The sequence below is a fragment of the Sus scrofa genome, chromosome 6, assembly GCF_000003025.6.
Source record: "Sus scrofa isolate TJ Tabasco breed Duroc chromosome 6, Sscrofa11.1, whole genome shotgun sequence".
Classification (NCBI taxonomy): domain Eukaryota; kingdom Metazoa; phylum Chordata; class Mammalia; order Artiodactyla; family Suidae; genus Sus; species Sus scrofa.
This window is the reverse complement of record NC_010448.4, coordinates 165,134,681-165,155,602: the sequence shown is the minus strand read 5'-3', so window position 1 is coordinate 165,155,602 and position 20,922 is coordinate 165,134,681. Positions and strand designations below refer to the sequence as shown.

General features: G+C 49.1%; 1 protein-coding gene across 1 annotated transcript in view; it reads right to left on the bottom strand.

Annotated features, from left to right (window-relative positions):
• The window catches only part of LRRC41 (leucine rich repeat containing 41), a 22,234-nt gene extending 1,313 nt beyond the window's left edge, over positions 1 to 20,921 (bottom strand). The window contains 8 exon segments of the mRNA XM_003128024.5: positions 443 to 541; positions 625 to 789; positions 1,310 to 1,570; positions 5,916 to 6,425; positions 6,428 to 7,055; positions 14,985 to 15,055; positions 16,129 to 16,215; positions 20,688 to 20,921. Of these exon segments, the coding sequence (XP_003128072.2) occupies positions 443 to 541; positions 625 to 789; positions 1,310 to 1,570; positions 5,916 to 6,425; positions 6,428 to 7,055; positions 14,985 to 15,055; positions 16,129 to 16,215; positions 20,688 to 20,886 (2,020 nt within the window). The 5' untranslated portion in view covers positions 20,887 to 20,921.

Below are 20,922 nucleotides of genomic sequence, written 5' to 3'. Positions count from 1 at the left end.
AAGGGGTGTGGACGTTTTTATAGCGTCTCTGAAAGAAAAGAATGTGTCCAAAATCCTAAGCAAGGGTGCAGCTGAATCAGGATTCAAACCAGAGCTTGAGCCCACAGAGGCGGCTCTCTGCGTGGACAGGTCCCCCTTCACTGCCTTCACGCAGGGATGGGCACCAGACAGAAGTCTGTGAGGGACCTGACAGCACACCTCCCCCTTTCCTCCGCCATGTGTCAGCCACTGGAAGGTAAGGCGCTCTCCGAGTGAGCAACGCCCCGTGTTTAGTGTTGGAAGAGTTGAGCTGGGGGCCGCTTGGAAGGATGGTGATGCAGGTTCTAGAACCACTTTACAGTCGAGGACATAAGGCCAGGAAAAGGACAGCGGCTTGCTTACTCAGACGGGTAGAGCTGCACTGAGGCCCCACAAGCGCCCAGGTTCTGGAGGAAGAACTTACCTTGAAGAGTCAAATTCTGGAGCAAGAAGAGCACCTCGCTCTGACAGTCAGCCAGGTTCATGTCATGGAAGCTCAGCCTCTTCAGGGTGAGGTTGTACTCTGGGGGGGGTGGGTGGACCTTAGCTTCCCGAAGGACAATGCAGGGTCCTCTCCTCCCCCCTTTACCACTCGCTGAGTCCTACCTTTGAGTGTCTGTAACACAAGCCCAAAGTCCTGGGGAGAGGCAAAGGTGGCGCTGTCCAGGGACAGCTGCTGCAGAGAACCTGAGGCCTTTAGTACAGAGCAGAGCAGTGGGGCTGGCTGGGCTCCCCGTGGAAATCCCATCTCCAATTGTTCCAGGCAGTTTTCTGGATATGGTAGGGAGAGAAGATGCTGGCTGGCCGTATCTACTTCATTCCCATTGCAGGTCCTGTCCTTAAAGGGTTTACTGAAAAATCATTTATTCAACTGCTTGTCCTTGAGCGCCTACATGTTAGGCGTTGTGCTCACGTGAGATTTAGTCCTTGCCCTTAACGGCTTTGAATCTCAGAAGACGAGACGACTCAGACTCACGTACAACAGCGCATGCAGAATGATGGGACAGGAGGTAAGGTATGGCACAGGGACCTAAGCTAGGCCAGTGGTGAGCTCTGTTCTGGAGACTGATTTGCCATGGTCACTTCCTGCTGGGCTTGTGTTGGTCTGGGACCAGTCTAACCTATGGTTATCTCTAAGAACAGCAGGCTCTGAAGAGGGAACAGATTCTGGATAAGCCAGGAATGAGTGGTAACAGGCCTGGAGTAAAGAACCTTTCTCTTCCTTGCACAGGTGGACCTGTACATGTGTATGGAGACAGACAGACACACACACACACACACAGTGCCTCACCTGGTATCTCCTCATCCCCAACTATGTGGCTAGGGGGCCCTGCATTCCCCGGCACAGCAGGGTTGTCCCTCTGGCTGGGGTGGTCAACACGAATGGAGAGGACCCGTAGCAGGGGCAGGGCTCGCACAATGGCACGTGTCAGCTCCAGAATGGGCAGTGGTGAGAACAGATCACTGAGATGTAGGGCCCGGAGACGGCATCCAGCCTGGCCTGACAGAGCCCGCAGGCTGTCCAGCAGGCGGAAGATATTAGAGCCCAGGCCTGTGGCAGGAAAGAGATTAGGTCAGTTGTGGGAGTTTTAGCAGGAAGAACATTTAGAGACAACTTCAAATATTGATAACTACCCAATCTGAGCTTTGAATCAGATTATTTTAAATCCATCTCAACTATTCATTGTCTTGCTTCTTCCTCAGGTAGCTGCTTACTGATGTCTCCAGGGCCATGCCCGCAAACATCAGTCAGAACAGAGTCACAAAAGCAGAAGATGGGATGTGGTGGGAAGCATGTGGCTGCTGGCTGAAACTAGTGAGCAGGACAGTGACCCAGGAAGGAAAACTTTCAAAAGAGTCACTGGATGGGAGTGGGGCAGAAAAGGGCGTAGGATCCTGAGAGGTTAGGACAGCGGATAAACGCCACGAACCAAATTGATTCCTTGAAATCCACACATTTCTCTCCCTGGACTGAACAAGCGCCTGCTGATGTACCCGGCACTTGGTAAATACGGCTTCTGCTAGATGGTCATGAGCAGCGGATCTTGTTCCTGCCTGTGTAGGCTGTTAACAAAACATGTGATGGGACCTGGGCGTAGACAACTGTGGAAGTACAAGGGATGGGTACTTAAGACTCAGTCCAGCCTGTACCAGTAACAACTCCAGCTGTGTCCTACAGGACTTAAAGAGACAGGCTAAAAGGAGGAAGAAAGGTGACTAGCAGACTAAATATATGTATCAAGACCTGAGGGAGAAAGGGTGGTGGGCTCCAAGAACTGAAAAATGCTCGATACTGCCGTGTAAAGTGTGAGGGAGGGAAGTGTTTTAAGATTCAACTATGGGGAGTTCCCGTCGTGGCTCAGTGGTCAACGAATCCAACTAGGAACCATGAGGTTGCGGGTTCGGTACCTGACCTTGCTCAGTGGGTTAAGGATCCGCATTGCTGTGAGCTGTGGTGTAGGTTGCAGACACGGCTCGGATCCCGCGTTGCTGTGGCTCTGGCGTAGGCCAGTGACTACAGCTCTGATTTGACCCCTAGCCTGGGAACCTCCATATGCCGCAGGAAGCGGCCCTAGAAAAAGGCAAAAAGACCAAAAAACAAAAAAAGATTCAATTATGGAAGTAAATGGCTGAGAACAAGAATGACCCTATAAGTAAAATAAGTGTGGTGACAGTGGAGTTCTTTGTGGCTCGGCAAGTTAAGAACCTGACATAGTCTGTGAGGATGTGGGTTTAACCACTGGTCTCAGTGGGTTAAGGATCCAGTGTCACCACAAGCTGCAGCATAGGTCACAGATGCGGCTGGGATCCAGTGTGGCTGTGGCCGTGGGCCGTGGCGTAGGCCTGCAACTTCAGCTCCAATTCAGCCCCTAGCTCAAGAACTTCCATATTGCCACAGGTGCGGCCATTAAAAAAAAAGTATGGTGACAATAAGCCATTGAAGAATTTTTAGATGAATGTATGGAGTCAGGAGGAACTGCTAAAATGATGGGTTTAGGTGAGAAGTAGTGTATTCTGAACTAAGGATGTGGAGATAGAGAAGTGAATTTGAAGGATTGTAAAGATACTACCTGGTAACCAAACATGTGGAGTAAGAGAATCTGGTTTCTCTTGGGCAATTGAGTCATCTGTGATATCAGCTGAGAACAGAGGAAGGTCAGTTTAGAAGGAAGATGCATTCAGATGAAGGAGGTGTATGAATCCTGTGCTGTGTACTAATCAGATGGACAAATAGGTCTGGAGTATAGAAGAAAGAGCTAGGCTAATGTCAAAATGGGAATGTCTTCAGCAAAGTTGCCTTTAAAACCAAGAGAATGGGAGTTCCCATCGTGGCTCAACGGGAAGGAATCTGACTGGCATCCATGAAGATGCAGGTTTGATCCTTGGTCTTTTCGTGGGCTGAGGATCCAGCGTTGCCGTGAGCTGTGGTGTAGGTCGCAGACACAGCTTGGATCTGCTGTGGCTGTGGCTGGCAGCTGGTAGCTCCAATCTGACCCCTACCCTGGGAACGTCTACATGCCACGGGTGTGGCCCTAAGAAGACAAAAAATAAAACCGAGAACGAACAGTCATCCAGGAAGCATGCATAAAGTGGGAAAGCTCGGAGAACTCTGAACATTAATGTCCAGGAAGGGAGAAGAAAAATAATCCGAATATTTTGAGGTGGTAGAAATGAGACTATTTCAAGAAGAAAATAATACTTAGCAGCAGATGCTGCCGAGAACTGAGGACTGAAAGGTATGTTGGACTTAGCAACAAGGATGACATTCAGCCCTATGCCCTCAGTGCAGCAGAGGGGCTGTGAGAGCAGAGCACAAGTGACTTTTTTTTGTCTTTTTGCTATTTCTTGGGCCGCCCCTGCGGCATATGGAGGTTCCCAGGCTAGGGGTCGAATTGGAGCCATAGCCACCGGCCTACGCCAGAGCCACAGCAACGCGGGATCCCAGCCGCGTCTGCAACCTACACCACAGCTCACGGCAACGCCGGATCCTTAACCCACTGAGCAAGGCAGGGACGAACCCGCAACCTCATGGTTCCTAGTTGGATTCGTTAACCGCTGTGCCACGACGGGAATTCCACAAGTGACTCTTAAGGTGGACTGTAAAGAGCTGGAGAGATGAGCACAGCGGTTAGCATGGGATAGAGGAAGGTGGCAGTGGTAGTTTTGGGTGGATTCCTGAGTGAGAGAAGAGGTAGCATTACCCAGTGGTTTAAAAGCATGAATTCTGGAGCCAGGTTGCCTAGGTTTCAATTCTAGCTCGACAATTTACTGACTCACCCTGAGCAATCACCTGACCTCAGAGTTGCTGAAGGTTTAAATGAGTTAATAATACTTAAAATATGCCAGACAATAGACATTATATAAAAGTTCTTATTACTGAGACATTTGAAAATGAGCTTTTCTGGAGTTCCCGACGGGCACAACGGTGTTGGTGGTGTCTTGGGAGCACTGGAACACGGGTTTGATTCCTGGCCTGGCACAGTGGGTTAAGGATCTGGTGTTGCTGAGGTGTAGGTCACAACTGCACCTCAGATCTGATCCCTGACCTGTGAACATCATATTTCACAAGGCAGCCAAAAAAGACAAGAAAAATCAACTCCCCTAAGGAGGTGAGAGGGTGTGGGTTAGAGCACAGGTAGAAGAGTTAGCCTTAGATGAGACAGCCATTTCTGGGAGGGGAGGAAGAGTGCAGATGTAGGAGTTTATAGGTTGGTTAACAAGCTGAAGGAGTTCGTGTGTGATGGCCTCTCTTTTCCCTGTGAAGAGGGAGGTGAGAAAGAAGGGGGAAGGGTTTGGAAATAGAGTAAGGATTGGAGGTGATGTTGCAAACAAGGTTCACATGAGGTTGATGACTGAATGTATAAAGTAGCACCAGTCTGCAGGTATGTGACTTGTGTTCAGCAACCTAGGCAGATTACTGATTTTTTTTTTTTTTTTTTTTGGTCTTTTTGCTATTTCTTGGGCCGCTCCCACGCATATGGAGGTTCCCAGGCTAGGGGTTGAATCAGAGCTGTAGCCACTGGCCTACGCCAGAGCCACAGCAACGAGGGATCCGAGCCGTGTCTGCAACCTACACCACAGCTCTCGGCAACACCAGATCGTTAACCCACTGAGCAAGCACAGGGACCGAACCCGAACCTCATGGTTCTAGTCGGATTCGTTAACCACTGTGCCACGACGGGAACTCCAGATTACTGATTTTTTTTTTTCTTTTTTTGGGGGGCCGCACCTGTGGCGTATGGAAGTTCCCTGCTAGGGACTGAATCAGAGCTATAGCTGCTGGCCTGCATCCCAGCCACAGCAACATGGGATCTGAGCCGTGTCTATAACCTAAAACGCAGCTCATGGCAATGCCAGATCCTTAACCCACTGAGCGAGGCCAGGGATTGAAGCCGGGTGCCACAGATACAGGGCAGGTTTGTTTCCACTGAGCCACAATGGGAACTCCAGATTACTGGATTTAGCCAGAACTGAAGTTAGGCTAGCCAGGTACCACCAGGTGGGAAAGAAGTGAGGACGACTTTGCAGGTTGCTGGTTTGATTTTTTAAAAAAGTCCCACGCCTTTTTGTACAGCTGCTTCCATAAGACTGGTGAGAGCCAACCTCAGCCCTGCCTCGGTTTGCCTACTGTACCTCAAACAGCCTCGTTCCTCAGAGTCTCACTGCCCCTCAGGAACTCCTGCTTCCAGCTAGGTCAAGCCTGTAGACCTGGTGTTCACTTTTCTGAGCACTGACAGTTGGCCACTATTTCGTGTGTGTGCCTTCTGCCTCCCTGTGGGGCAGGCAGGGCCACATCTCTGGCTTCCTGATCATACCCCCCACCCACCCCCCTCCACAGGACTGGGCACAGGTGGTGCTGCTGGGAGACCAAACCCCTGCCCCTCCAGGGCACTCACCATTATAGGAAAGTGTGAGGCTCTCCAGAGACACCCAGGAGCTTAGCAGGTGGCACAGCGTCAGAGCCGCCTCTGTGGAGAGGGGAACCGTGAAGAGCTCCAAGGTGGAGATGCTGCGGAACCTCTGGGCCGCCTCCAGCGCTGGGAGCCCCAGGCAGCCGGGCTCGGATCCACCCAGAGCGCCACAGGCCACTTCCCCGATCTCCATCTCTTCCCCATCCTCCTTCTCACCCGCCACAATGAAAACAAAGTCATACAGGTCTTCAGACTCTACGGCAGCCCCCTGACGGGTGCGAGCACCCTTCTTCCCTGCAGCTCGCTTAAAGCGCTTCAGAGGCTTAGGCTGTGGGGCTGAGCTAGCTGGAGCCCGTTTAGATGATGTGGAGGAAGAGGCAGAGGCAAAGGAGGTGGTGGCTGGAGCAGAGGGTGGGCGTTTGGGGCCAGGAGCCTCATGGGAGGTGGCTGGAGGGAGCAGCTCCCTCTTAGGGTCTGTCCCGCCTGTTGTCAGGCCTCCTGTGTGCTCCGGCGTGTTACACGAGTGGCGGGTGTGGCTCTGGCCGACTGCTTGGCTTCGCTCTTCCGCCGCGAGGCCATCAGCGCTGCAGCACATCGCTCAGCAGCATCCCGGCGAGGCCGGCGTGAGCCCAGCAAGAGAGACCCTTCATCTCGGGATGGGGCCCGGCCTCGGGAGGCCTCTCCACAGAGGCGGCAGGGGGGGCCCCCGGGGCCTGGCTGCCAGAAGCCAGCACTCATGGTGAGGATGAGAATGAAAAGGGCTGACTCAGGCACAGGCCAGGAGTACAGCGACACCTGGCTGACGGCCCCATGGTGAATAAGCTGGTGTAACAGCTGCCGAAGTGACTGCTGAGCAGCCACATCAGAAAAGAGCAGGTGTCGGAACTTGAGGGTGTGCAGGGAGCTGGCCAGGGTCTCCAGAACCCTGCGGTTGGGCTCTGCCACCAGCTCAGTTGCCCCCTGCAGCATGTTGCAGATGGTGAGCTGCCGGACGTGGCGGGAGCTATGCAGGAGAGGCGAGAAGCGCTGGTCACAAAGACGCCTGTCGGAAGACACATCAATGGTCCCACGTAGAACATGGGAAAAAAAGGCCTCCATAAACTTGGCTCGCCAACAGGTCACACTCTGAAAGCAGAGAACATTCCAGACAGCTGTGATGCTAAGAGTGCTACCCACAGAACTGTTAGCAACTTAGTTGCCTTCCTTCTGGGAGCTAGCTTTATACTAAGCCAGGTAACATTCTAAATAATTTATGCAAATTCATGCAATCCTCACATCTTTGGGGTATGTATTACTACTGGATCCATTTTATAGGTAAGAAGGCCAAGGCACAAAGGTGGTGACTGTTTGTAGTTACACGGCGAAGTGACAGGATTAAGATTTTAGCCCAGAAAATCTGGTTCCAGAGTATTTTGCGACAGTGCCTCTCAAGTGAAGCAATCCTATAAATTCTTGCATATTTGTTTCTAGAACCTGGTCCTTACTTTCCATTCTTAACACTTCCGTCTTTGTTCAGACACGTATCACCTCCCAGCTGGCAACTTCATTAGCTTATTGCTCTCTGTTCCCTTCCCAAACTTGCATGAGTCCACGAGATTCATCTCTGTGTTTTTTTGCTTTTTAAATGGCCGCACCTGCTGCATATGGAAGTTCCTGGCTAGGTAGGGGTTGAGTCAGAACTGCAGCTGCTGGCCTACACCACAGCCACAGCAACGCCAGATCTGAGCCACATCTGCAGGCTACGCCGTAGCTTCTGGCAGCGCTGGATCCTTAACCCACAGAGTGGAGGCCAGAGATTGAACCTGAATCCTCACAGGCACTGTTGGGTTTTTAACCTGCTGAGCCACAAAGTGAACTCCTGGATTCATCTTTATATTAATTGTTCTTTAAAACCCCTCGTGTTACCCAACTGCCTGGGGGATCAGGGCTATAGCACTTTGGAAGTTCCCCAGCCTGGCAGGGCCTCTGCCTGCCTGAGAAGCTGTATCTCCCACATCTTGTTCATGAGTGCTTTGCTCTGGCCAAACTGGCCACCTCACTGACCCAAACCTCTCTTCTGTGTCCTTTCCTGCATCTGCCAGAAATGCTCCCCATTGCCAAGCCAAGTAGACTTCCTGAAAGTGCTCTCTGAAGCCGTTAGTCTCATTGTCTTGGTCTGCCCCCACCCTTCCACCCCCACTCTACCCCTCCCTAAAGCTCTCCTGTTGGGACTACTCAAGTCTCACACATCGGTACATTTGTCTCGTGATGTTGCGTCTCTGCCTGGGTACACATCTTCACATCTTATCCCAACCAGATCAGAAATTCCTGGAGAGGAGGGACCAAGTCTTGGTATTTTTTGGGGGGAGGCGCACCTATGACACGCAGTTCCCGGGCCAGGGATCAAACACGTGCCAGAGCTGTAACTAGAACCATCGCAGTGACAATGCCAGGCCCTTAAAATCAGAGTCAAAGAGGAACTCCACTCTGATAAATTTAGAACTTTGGGAGTTCTCTTGTGGCTAAGCAGGTTAGGGATCCAGCGCTGTTGCTGGAGCAGCTCAGGTTGCTGATGTGGCACAGGTTCGACCCCTGGCCTGGGAACATGCTGCAGATGTGGCCAAGAAGAAAAAAACTGAACACGGGATTTTTAGCCTTTGGTTTACACCAGAATTTACTGTGGAGTTTTTTGTTTGGTTGGTTTTGGTTTTGGCAGTGCCCATGGTATACAAAAGTTCCTGGGCCACGGATCCAACCTGAGCTGCTGCAGTGACAACACTGGATCCTCAGTCTGCTGTACCACAAGAGGACTACTGCGCAGCTTTTTCCCAAAATTCATATGCCAGGTACCCAGACTTGTTGATTCTGTTATGTTACATCTGAGGTAAGGTCTATGCATCTTTTTTTTTTTTTTATTCTGATGTATATCAGAGATTAGCAACTACTGCTACCTACGTCAAAAGGACACACAGACAAATGTTTCTCTAAGCCCCCCTTCTCTCCTAATGTGCTTAGAAAGTCCAATGACTTTGATAAAAGTGCCCGCTCTGCCACTACACTCTGCCTCCTTGAACTTCGTCATCTGTGAAATGTAGATAATACCACCTATTTCACAGGTTTATGATCAAATGAGACAAACACAAATTTAAAGCACTTGTAAACTATAAATACGAAATGCCACCTCTGCTGCTGTTGATGAGAATTACCTCAGACAGGAAGTGTGAAATGGACTTGATGGAGGCGGAGCCTGTTAAGCAGGGTGCTTCTTGGGCTTGAAGCAAAGGCAGTGGGGCCTGAGGTTCCCCAAGGCCAAAAATAAGACACTTCGTTTGGTATTTGCCCTGCCTCCATGCATTCCCTCGTACCAGACTGACCCTGTTTACCTGAGGTCCTTAGCAGGACCTGGCCTCTATTATTCTCGGGCAAGCATCATTCCCCTTCCTGAGCCATTCCCTAAGACTGTGCCTGCCGTGGTAAAAACTAGGAAAGGCTTCATTTGAGCTGACTGCGTGGCATCAATAAGAGAGAAGGGGCTCTCCAGAAGCAGTGTTGGGGCAAGAGGGGAGCAGGAAAAAATGCCTGGAACCAAATCTCTACTTGCCTTAAGTGGAAGCAAAGAGGGTTTTCCTGAATCCTTCAAATCCTGCCTCGAGCTACACTTTTTTTTTACACATTTGCTGGGCCACACTCAAAGCCTTGAAAAATACTTGCAGGCTTCAACTTCACCAGAGAAAGAGACGGTTACTAAGAGATCTGGGCCTAAAATTTAGACAAAGATGTGAAGATGAGACAAGATGGCTCCACTTTTCTTTTCTTTTCTTTTTTTTTTTTTTTTTTTTGTCTTTTTGCCATTTCTTGGGCCACTCCTACAGCATATGGAGGTTCCCGGGCTAGGGGTCTATCTGGAGCTGTAGCCACCAGCCTATGCCAGAGCCACGGCAACTCGGGATCCAAGCCACATCTACCACCTACACCACAGCTCACGGCAACGCCGGATCATTAACCCACTGAGCAAGGGCAGGGATCGACCCCGCAACCTCATGGTTTCTAGAGGGATTTGTTAACCACTGCGCCATGACGGGAACTCCGGCTCCACCTTTTCTGACCGTAAGGCATGTGGCATATGTGCTATAGATAACTAAATACTGGGCTTTTTTAGATATTTTATTGGTGTATGAAGACAACAGGGGAGAATATGTGAAATTGGAGCAAATTTCAAATATTTGTTCCAGTTTAAAATTTGGGACAAATTTGAAGACCCCAGACATGTGATAGCCACAGCGAGCGCAGCTTGACATAGTGAGAGCATGCACTCCACAGCCAGGCTGCCTCAACTTGAATCCCAGGTGTGTGTTGCGCCCCCATGAACTGTATGTAACCTTAGGCAGTCACTTTTCCTCTCTGTAAAGTGAGGAATATACCTATATCTATATCAGAGGTTTTTTCTAAATCTTATTATAGTTGACCGAGTTGTGAAAATTAAATGAGCATCTAAAGTTAGCTGACATCTCAGTGGCCTCTCTCATGAATTAATGCATGAGCAGACAGCAATTCACTGCATTTTAGTCCATCACCTCCTTGCAGAAGATTCTATGCTGAAACTTCAAAACGGAGCAACACCTGAGATATCTTGCATACGACAGCTCAGACGAGGCAGAGATTTAAATACTTTCTTCTGGGTGAGAGTAGGGGAAATGAGGTACCACCAAAGAGGTGAAATGACATTTGCTTACCAACACCATCAATCCCTGGCCCATCCACAGTGCGCTGGCAGCTCACACACTGGTCGGGAAGGAAGAAGTATATGTACCACCAGGGAGAGCTAAAGATTTTCTTATACTGTCTGCAAATGCTCATAAACTGTATCATCCACTGTTCTTCTGATAACAGAAATATTATTTGTGGAAATATAAGGAAGTATATATGTGACAAGTTATAGATAACTTGTTTTGCTAACACTGAGACAATTCTAAACAGTTTCAAATGCTGGGATTTTTTTTAACATTATACCACCATGTGATTAAACATTTTTACCACCACATAAATACTTTTAGAATGACTTTATTAATATTTTGAAAATATGGATGTACTATATTTAATAATTTCCATATTATTAAATACTTAAAATTGTTTCTGGCTTTTTATATTAAAATTTGCTATAATGAACATCTGGAAATAAATCTTTGTAAGTATCTCAATTTTTTTTTTTTTTTTTTTTTTTTTTTTGGCTGTGCCAGCAGATATGGAAGTTCCTGGGTCAGGGATTGAACTGGTGCCACAGTAGCGACCAAAGCCACTGCAGTGACAACACTGGATCCTTAGCTTGCTAAACTATAAAGAGAATTCTGTCTGGGTTTTTGTTTGCTTGTTTTTTAGGGCCATACCCAAGGCATGTGGAAGTTCCCAGACTAGGGGCTGAATCAGAGCTGCAGCTGCCAGCCTATGCCACAGCCACAGCAATGCCAGATCCGAGCTGAGTCTGCAACCTACACTGCAGCTCAGTGCAATGCCAGATCTTTAACCCACCGAATGGGGCCAGGGATCATACCCACATCCTCATGAATACTAGTCAGGTTCATTACTGCTGAGCCACAATGAGAACTCCTCCCTCTCAATTTTTATATACTATAAGATATACTTCTTAAAAGTTCTAGTTGAAGAATTTGAGTATCTTAAAGACTATTGGCAATGCTTACCAGATTGCCCACCAAGAAAGCTGTAACATTTCTGCTTCCACCAAAAGCATGTGAAAACGCAAGTTCTACCCACCCTGGAATTATCTTCTAAAACAAAACCAAATTGAAACAAGGCTTCACTAATTTAAGAGGTATAATTTTACTTTCTCATTTATTATTAATGAGATTGAACATTTTTTACTTTTGTCTTTTTAGGGCCACACCCATGGCATACGGAAATTCCCAGGCTAGGGGTCAAATTGGAGATGCAGTTGCTGGCAATGCAGGATCCGAAAAGCACCTGCAACCTACACCACAGCTCACAGCAACGCCGGATCCTCAGCCCACTGAGTGAGGGCAGGGATTGAACCCATTTCCTCATGGATACTAGTCAGATTTGTTACCCCTGAGCCACAATGGGATCTCCAACGTTTTTTACATTATTGAAGGTTTTTGCATATTTTGTGATTTGTCCAAATCTTTACTCATTTTATTCTACTAGGATATTCACCTGTGTCTTATTCTCTGTATCCTTTTATTTATTTACTTATTTATTTGTCTTTTTAGGGCTGCACCCGTGGCACATGGAGGTTCCCAGGCTAGTCAAATCAGAGCTGTAGCCGCTGGCCTACGTCACAGCCACAGCAATGCCAGATCCAAGCCGCATCTGCAACCTACACCATAGCTCATGGCAACACCAGATCCTTAACCCACTGATTGAGGCCAGGGATTGAACCTGTGTCCACATGGATGCTAGTCAGATTCGTTTCCACTGAGCCACAACGGGAACTCCTGTATCCTTTTATTTTGCAAATATAGTTGCGAACATTCTTTTCTAGTTTATGTACCTTTTAAATTGTGTTTATAGTGTTGGCATTTTATATGGTGAAATGTGTCTATATTTTGTTTTTTGGTTCTGCACACTTTAGTGATTAGCATGCTCCACCCTTTATTCTTTTTTTAAATTGCTTTGTATTTTTACTTTTTACAGTGTAATCTTTAACCTATACAGAAATTGAGTATATTGTGAAGTGAGGTTCTAAGTTTATTTTTTCCAAATGGTTAGCCAGTTACTAGAGAATCATTTATTGAATAATCCTTTATTTCCCCATTGCTTTGTCTCCAGAATATCTGTTTTATTTCATAGATCTCTTCATACTACACGGTTTGAATTACTATTGCTTTATAAGGGGGCTCTGTCTATCTTGCTCATCACTGTATACCTAGAAATTAGCGTAGTGCCTAGAACTGAGTAGTCACCAGTAACTGCTTGAATTATGAATCAAGTGAGAGTTACTGTTTTGCAAAAGTGGAACGTGGAAGAAGACACCCCCTGGAATGGATATGCTCCAAGTCAGGACTTCTGTGTAGGCTACTATTAGGCCATAAGCCTGGGGCTTCCTAAATGTTCTGAAATACTCTGAGACAAGGAAACAGATAACAAGTAGATATTCCACTCCAGCAAGCTTGAGATAATGTTGAAAAAAGCTTTCTCAAAGAGAGAGATTATAATCTCCATCACCTGCTAGTCAACCACACTACTCGGGAGACACTGTAAAAGACTAAGTCTCGTGTTTTTTTTGAAGGTTGCAGGAAGCTGTTGCTGTTTTCTAATATTCTTGAGTTCCTTCTCTTCCTCATAAGGCCTAATTTCTATACACAATGCCTGAGAATTTTGTTGGGCCTCACTCAATGTTATTACATGAAACTCTAGAAGTTGCATTTAGGTCTAGAAGTAGAGAAGCTGAAGTATATACAGTCGGATGTTACTAAATCTAGTGTACCCTCTAAAATTAAATCTCCAGTTCCTGATAATGGCTTGTTTTCTTATCATTTGGCCTCATTCACCATATAAAGCCCAGTTCAAATACTTCTTCCTAGGAGAGACTTTCTTTTTTTTCTTTTTTTGTCTTTTGTCTTTTTTGGGCCACACCCATGGCATATGGAGGTTCCCAGGCTAGGGGTCTAATCAGAGCTGTAGCCGCTGGCCTACACCACAGCCACAGCAACACCAGATCCGAGCTGCATCTGCAACCTACACCACAGCTCACATCAACGCCAGATCCTTAACCCACTGAGCAAGGCCAGGGATCGAACCCGCAACCTCATGGTTCCTAGTCGGATGCATTTCTGCTGCGCCATGACGGGAACTCCTAGGAGAGACTTTTTTGCTCCCTTTTCCCTCCATCTCCTCACTCTACTCGATCATACCATTTGCCCTCCCATACATGATGTATTTGTTTGCACATTTCCTCACTAAACTGGTAGTTCCTCATGATTGGGGACTGTGCAAAAAAAAAAAAAAAAAAAAAAAATCAGGGACTGTGTCTGTGTACTTCTAGCATATCACATAAGACATGGTATGTAGTAACTTTTAGCAAATGTTTCTTGAACTCAATCTGTCCTGTCACCTAATTTTGGAGCAGCAAAAGGAATTCTGCTTCAATGAGAGCTAAAGTGAGTTATATCTGAACCCATGAATAACAGAATCTCAGGGCTAAAAGGAGCCCTGAAAGATATCTTGTCTGCCACCTCTAACAATGCTAAATTTCTTCTACCATACCCTTGTGTGAGGTAGCTATCCAGAATCCATTAAATATTAAACAGTGATGGGAAGCTTATTACCTCTGGAGTTAAACTTGTTTTATCGCCAATAAGTTCAGAGTTTAAACATTCCACATTTAGTTTAGCAAAAATGTATCCTTCTTTAGCTGCCACCCAGGGCAAGTCTATTAATCCTTCTTTCACATATTTCAAGACAGTTCATGTTCCCCAAGTCTTCTCCTTTTCAGGAAAAACAACTCCAGTCTTCCAAAAGTGACTCACATGATGAGGTTTGACTTCTTTCTCCGAACTCCAGGCACAGCCTGACCACTGCAGAGCCAGGCAGATCTACCATTTCCCTTGTCCTTCAGTCTACAGTTCAGTTACATTAGCTCACATGGCTCAGGACAGAGTCATCACATGAGTGGCTCCAGCACGGTGTCAACTGAAACCCCCTGAAATTTTCTCTATACAAGCTGCTGCTAGGCGAGACCCCTCCCCCCATTACCCTGAGAGTGCAGTTGGAATTTTTTAGACTCAAGTGAAGAGGTGATTTATTCTATCAAACTTCGTCTTGTTAGGTCTGACCACTGCTCCAGCCCTGCCAAGACCTGAATCAGGTTCTGCCATCCACTGTGATCACTACCTTTCCCTGTTTTGCATCACCTGCAAATATGGTGAGTAAGCACATCAGTGATCAATGTCAAATGGAAAAGAACAAGCCATCAGAACTCTCTTCCCAAATTCATTCCATCCCTGCCCCTGCACTTTACCAATACACTGCTTATGTCTGTGTGCTGTTCCTGCTTTCACTGTGCAGAGTCAGGCCAGAGTTCAAGCTGGTGCCTTAACTTACTTCCAGACTGGAAGGCCTTGTCTTCATCAGCTCATCCCATAGTCGGCGCCAAATGGCCTGAGTAGAGAGGCCTGTAGAGAGAAAGACCACATTTATTTGGCTGCTCCTTGGTCACCATGAGTGAAGCACATCGGCCTTTTAATGTCCTTTTTTAGAAACAATATGGCAGAGTGGTAAAGCGCACTGGCTCGAAAGACAGACTGCTTGGGTTAAATATCTGCAAACCATATTCTATCTGTGCGACTTGAGCAAATTACTTAATTTTTTTGCATCTCAGTTTCTTTATCTATAAAATGTAGTTAATAATAGCTATTTCACAAAGTTGTTGAAAATACTAAATGAGTTTCTCCAAGTAAAGTGCCTATGACAGTGTTTGGAACATGCAGGTTAGTTAGATAAATGTTAGATATTAACAGAGGTGTCCAATGAGGGGCTTGGGAGGCAGCTGGGTAAAATAGAAAAGCTAAGATTCAAAAAACTGGGTTCTGGCAGAGCCTTCGTGTCTGCCCACCTGTACCTCTCACAAGCATCCTCTATAGGATGCATATATATATATATATATATATATATTTTTTTTTTTTTGTCTTTTTGCCTTTTCTAGGGCTGCACCAGCGGCATATGGCGGTTCCCAGGCTAAGGGTGAATCAGAGCTGTAGCTGCCGGCCTACGCCAGAGCCACAGCAACACGGGATCCGAGCCGAGTCTGCAGCCTACACCACAGCTCACAGCAACGCTGATCATTAACCCACTGAGCAAGGCAGGGATTGAACCCGCAACCTCATGGTTCCTAGTTGGATTTGTTAACCACTGAGCCATGACAGGAACTCCCCAAAGCATCTTATCTTAGTAAATCTATTTCTTGCTTATCAAAAAAACCCACAAACAAACAAAAAAAAAAAACTGGTGTCTATCTGGCTTTGCTATTAATTGTGCTGTGCCGGTGGTTTCACCTTTATTAGTATAACAGGGATCACATGTTTGTTCTGTGTTTCACAGGACACTGAGGAATCAGATAAGGAACTAGGTGTGAAGGTACTTCTTGAAAAGCATGAAGTTCTATGCAGGTATCAGGTGTGATATTTACCTGAAGAACATCATGGTGCCTTGCTTACAATCACTGAGAGAAAGACAGAAAAACACTCACCTTTCTTGAGGGCAGTTTCCTCAATCCTCTCCAAGTAATATATATTGAGCAGAGGTAAGATGCTTTGAAGTATTGGGCCTGGGAGGGCTACAAAAACCAAACACAAAATTTACTTTTTTTCTCCCAGGGTTACAAGCATTATTTTTCCTACTGGAAAGGAAAACAGAAAGAGACTTCTCATTTGGCAAGTAGAACCTGTAAAAGCTAACCTAAGTCTAATTCAAACTCTGGTCTACTTATCTTCAGCCATTTAGTTCGCAGCTGGAATTTCAGGGGCATGCATATCTTTGAGGGTAAGATAGTTCCACAGAGCAAGCTGACAGGCTCATTTAGGAGTTGGTAGTTCACTTCTGCCCAAGTATAATGAATCATTCTGCGTTCAAAAAGTCCTATGGAATATAGGACTTTTAAAAAGGATTTTAAAAAGGCCTTTAAAATCTGGGCCCTGTTAATTTCTCCAGGTCTCTGCTTTGCCTCCTACACTTCAGCCTTACTAAGTGACTTTTTTCATTTTACCTGACTCCCTGTTTTCTGCCCCTGTGCCTTCGTCATTCCATTCTCTCCACCAGGAGGAATGTCCTTGCCACTTTTAGCATACCAACTACTCATCTTTCATGTATCACATGCCCTTTATTAAGTCTTTCCTGAATTCCCTTCCCCCTCTTCCAGTGGCCACTTTCATCCTTTGGGCTCCTACTATACCCTGAACTAGTACTTTCCTATGAAGAGTAGAAATAATTAGGCTCTCTATTCAATATATCTTTTTTCCCCTTGTTTTTAGGGCCACACTCGCAGCATATGGAAGTTCCCAGTCTAGGGGTTGAATCAGAGCTGCAGCTGCTGGTCTATGCCGCAACATGGGATCCAAATAGTGTCTTCGACCTACACCGCAGGTCATGGCAACACAAGATCCTTAACCAACTGAGTGAGGCTAGGAATTGAACCTGCATCCTCATGGATACTAGCTGGTTTCATTACCACTGAGCCACAATGGGAACTCCCTAAATTCAATACATCTTTTTCTTTTTTTTTTTTTTAGGGCCAAACCAGCAGCATATGGAGGTTCCCAGGCTAGGGGTCTAATTGAAGCTACAGCTGCCAGCCTACACCACAGCCTCAGCAATGCAGGATCTGAGCCGTGTCTTCAAACTACACCACAGCTCGTGGCAACGCCAGATCCCTAACCCACTGAGCGAGCCCGGGGATCGAACCCACAACCTCATGGTTCCTAGTTGGATTCGTTTCTGCTGTGCCACAACGGGAACTCCTAAATTCAATATATCTTTAAAACAAAACTTGCCCTTGCTGACTTCCCTAGATCTATCTGAAAGGCACTACAATATTGTGGCTAAATGGTTTAGTCTCTAGAGTTGGACAAAACTGAGTGAAATTCTGATTGTGCCACTTAATTATGAATTCATGGACAAAGTAATGTTTTTGAGCCTCAGTTTTATTTTTATTATTTATTATTTTTTTATTTTTTGTCTTTTTCTAGGGCCGCGCCCACAGCATATGGGTGTCCCCAGGCTAGGGGTCCAATTAGAGCTGTAGCTGCCAGCCTATGCCAGAGCCACAGCAATACGGGATCTGAGCCGCGTCTGTGACCTACACCACAGCTCATAGCAACGCTGGATCCTTAACCCACTGAGCGAGGCTAGGGATCAAACCAGCAACCTCCTGGTTCCTAGTCGGATTCGTTAACGACTGAGCCAAGACAGGAACTCCAAGCCTCAATTTTAAAATGGAGATAACAACTACCTCATAAGATTGTTATGAAAAACTAAAGATCACGCTTGCAATCTTTTGTAGACCATGACTGGCCATAATCTCACTAAATGTTAGCTATTATTATTCTTATTAAGTCAACAGCATCTCTATCCTGCCAAGAACAAGTCTTGAGATTTTGTTGTTGTTGTTGTCTTTTTAGGGTTGCACCTGCAGCATATGGAGGTTCCCAGGCTACGGGTCTAATCGGAGCTGCAGCTGTTGGCCTACACCATAGCCGCGCCTGCAACCTACACTGTAGTTCACAGCAACTCCGGATCCTTAACCCACTGAGTGAGGCCAGGGATGGATCCTGTGTCCTCATGGATACTAGTCAGATTCGTTTCCACTGAGCCATGATGGAAACTCCAAGATTTTGGAGTATACCATACCTAAGGCAACTCTTTGAAAACTTATTTTCCAGGATCTCCTTTTATCTTTACTTGTGGAATAAATGAATTGATAGCCAAGACCTCAGTACAATTCTTTGTTCGTGATAGGTATTCAGTGTACCTGCTAAAGAAAAGCATTAATTCCCAGTGCTCTTAATTAATGCAGTCTCTCTACTGCATTCAAGATAAAGTTCAAGTTCCACATCCTGGCATTCAAGGTATAACATACCTGTTCTATCCCTCTTTATATCTTTTCCTGCTGCCTCTACTCACCTTCCCCTTCTCTCTCCCTATACAAAGAAATGCTAGTCCGATACTTCCAGGAAGGCGTTCCTGGCTGTTAGCCCACACAGACCTTCCTCCAAAACAGCACCGCTTAGCAGGCTTCTTACATGACCCTTCCGAGGGGTCTAACCTATAGCCACAGGAGCTCTTCCTCCGCTTCCCTCCAATAAGCTCCCTTCTGTTTAGCCAGCCCCTCGACAGACACAGGGATGCTGATCCCCTATTATCCACAAACTCCTCTCTTCCTTTCTCCATTCGCTTTAAGCCAGGCTCTTCCCTATTCTTTCCAGCCGGCACCTTTAATGCTTCCCGTTCCCAACCTGGCCCACCACCCCCAGTCCTCTTCCCTCCTAGCCAATTTTAGTGTCCTAGAAGCTCCAGGCTGACACAGCCAGATCCACTGTGCAGTCTTCCACATTCCCCAGGATTTTCTGAGTCTCCTGGCCAGAGCCACTGAGAATTTTCTCACTCCCTACAGGCCAGTCTGACTCTACTCTTCTTAGCTTTTGATACAGGGAGGGCTCCCCCCACCCCAGGACTTCAGACGGTCTTCCCCCACCAGACCAGACACTTGGGCCTCTTCCAAAGCCATGCCTGACCCCCACCTCACCAAGGGCCTTCCTACATCGCTGTGCCTCCCCAACCCCTAGACAACTTTGGGGCTTATTCCTGGAGGCCCAACCCCCTAAACCCCCCAGCCTTTTCTCCACATCAGCCTCCTCCCAGTATTACCCAACCCCTCCATCCCGGGACTTCAGGTCCCCACTGCTGACCTCACTCACGGGGCGGGGGGGGGGGCTTCCTCCTGAAAAGACCCTTCTCTTCTCTCTTCTTCCCCCCCTCCCCCTCAAGGCCCGGGGCCTCCTCTCCTGTCACCGCTCCCTCCGCTCCCTCTTCCCCGGCCCGCGGCCCGGCCTGCCGTGTCCTCGGCAACTTCGGCCCTGGCCTCGGGGCCCCAGCCCCTCCCACCCGCAGTGTCAGGCCCGCGGCCTCCGTGGGCTCCCCCACCCCGCCCCGCGCGCCAGGCCTCCCCCCAGGGCCCTCACTTTCCTCTCTTTCCCTCGCTCCCCGGGCCAGGTCGCCGACCCGCGTCCTCTTCCTCAGCTGCCAGGCTGCGGCGGGCGGTACCCCCCGCACGGCCGGGCCTCCTCCGGCCCGTCCGGCTGCAGGCCTCCCTCCTCCGTGCCGCGGCCCGCCCGGCCGCGGGTCCTCGCAGGCTCCCCGGCCCTCATCCCGGGGCCCCAGCCCGCCCGCCTCTGCTGCTCAGCCCGCGCGCCCTCCACCGAGGCCGGGCCGGCCGCTCTCGGGCCCGGGGCCTCCTTTCAGTCCACTCGGACCCGGGCCTCCTAGCGGCGCCGCGCCCCCTTCCAGGTCGGGATCCCCCGGGCCCGCCCGCGGCCAATCCGAGCGGCTCCGGCGCTCCGTGCCCTGCCCGTCAGTCTGCCGCTCAGTCCGTTTGGCACCGAGGCCCGGGCCACAGATCGCTCCCTCCGGCCCCGGGCCGTCGGACAGGCCTCGGCGCCCCGCGTCTTTCGGCCTCTCCCGCTGCCTCATCCCCGCACTCTGCAGCCCACTGGCCGCCCTCGCCCAGCGGCTTGGCCTCCGGCGCCTCGAAGCCCGCAGTCTGCCCTGCGGACACCCGCGGCCCCGCGCCGTCGGTCAGCTGAGGTGGCCCCGGGCCTGGCCTCCCGGCCTTGGGCCGGGCCTCCCCGCCTCGGCCCCCGCCCCCCAGCAGCAGGTCTCCCGCTGCCCGTCCGTTCAACATCCGAGACTCTGCAGCCCGGCCCAGCCCGAGTGTCACTTCGGTGCCCACAGCCCGGGCCGGCAGTCCCGCCTCCGCAGCCCGGGCCCTGCCTGCTTCGTCCCAGACCGGGCCTCCTGGCCTCGCCACCCGCGCCCCCCAGCCAGGCCGCGGTGCGGGTCCACCTGCTGGTTTGGTCGCCGACCTTACTGCCTCAGCCCTGTCAGTCACGGAATTCACGCTCCGACCCCACGATATGCCTTCCAGTGCCCGGGGCTGGGCCTTGCCCCAGGCCTCCCGGCCTCGCCCCCCGCGCCCCCCGGTTGCGGGGCCGCCTCCGCTCCTTGCCAGAGGTAGCCCTTCACCCCGCGACTTACCCCACACCCCACTCTCCAGAACCCCCATATGGGCGCTCACCGCCCGCCCGCACAGCTCGAACAGGGCGGGGGGAGCGCTGGGGCCCGAGGCCGAGCTCTTCGCTGGCGCCGCCTCCCGGGACGTGGCCTCCATGGTCGTTGCCGCCGCTACCTCACAGAACCAGCAACTCCGGGCGCGCCAGGCCTCGGGCGCCGCCATCTTGGGGAGGTGCGCGAGCCCGAGGGTGGCACTCTC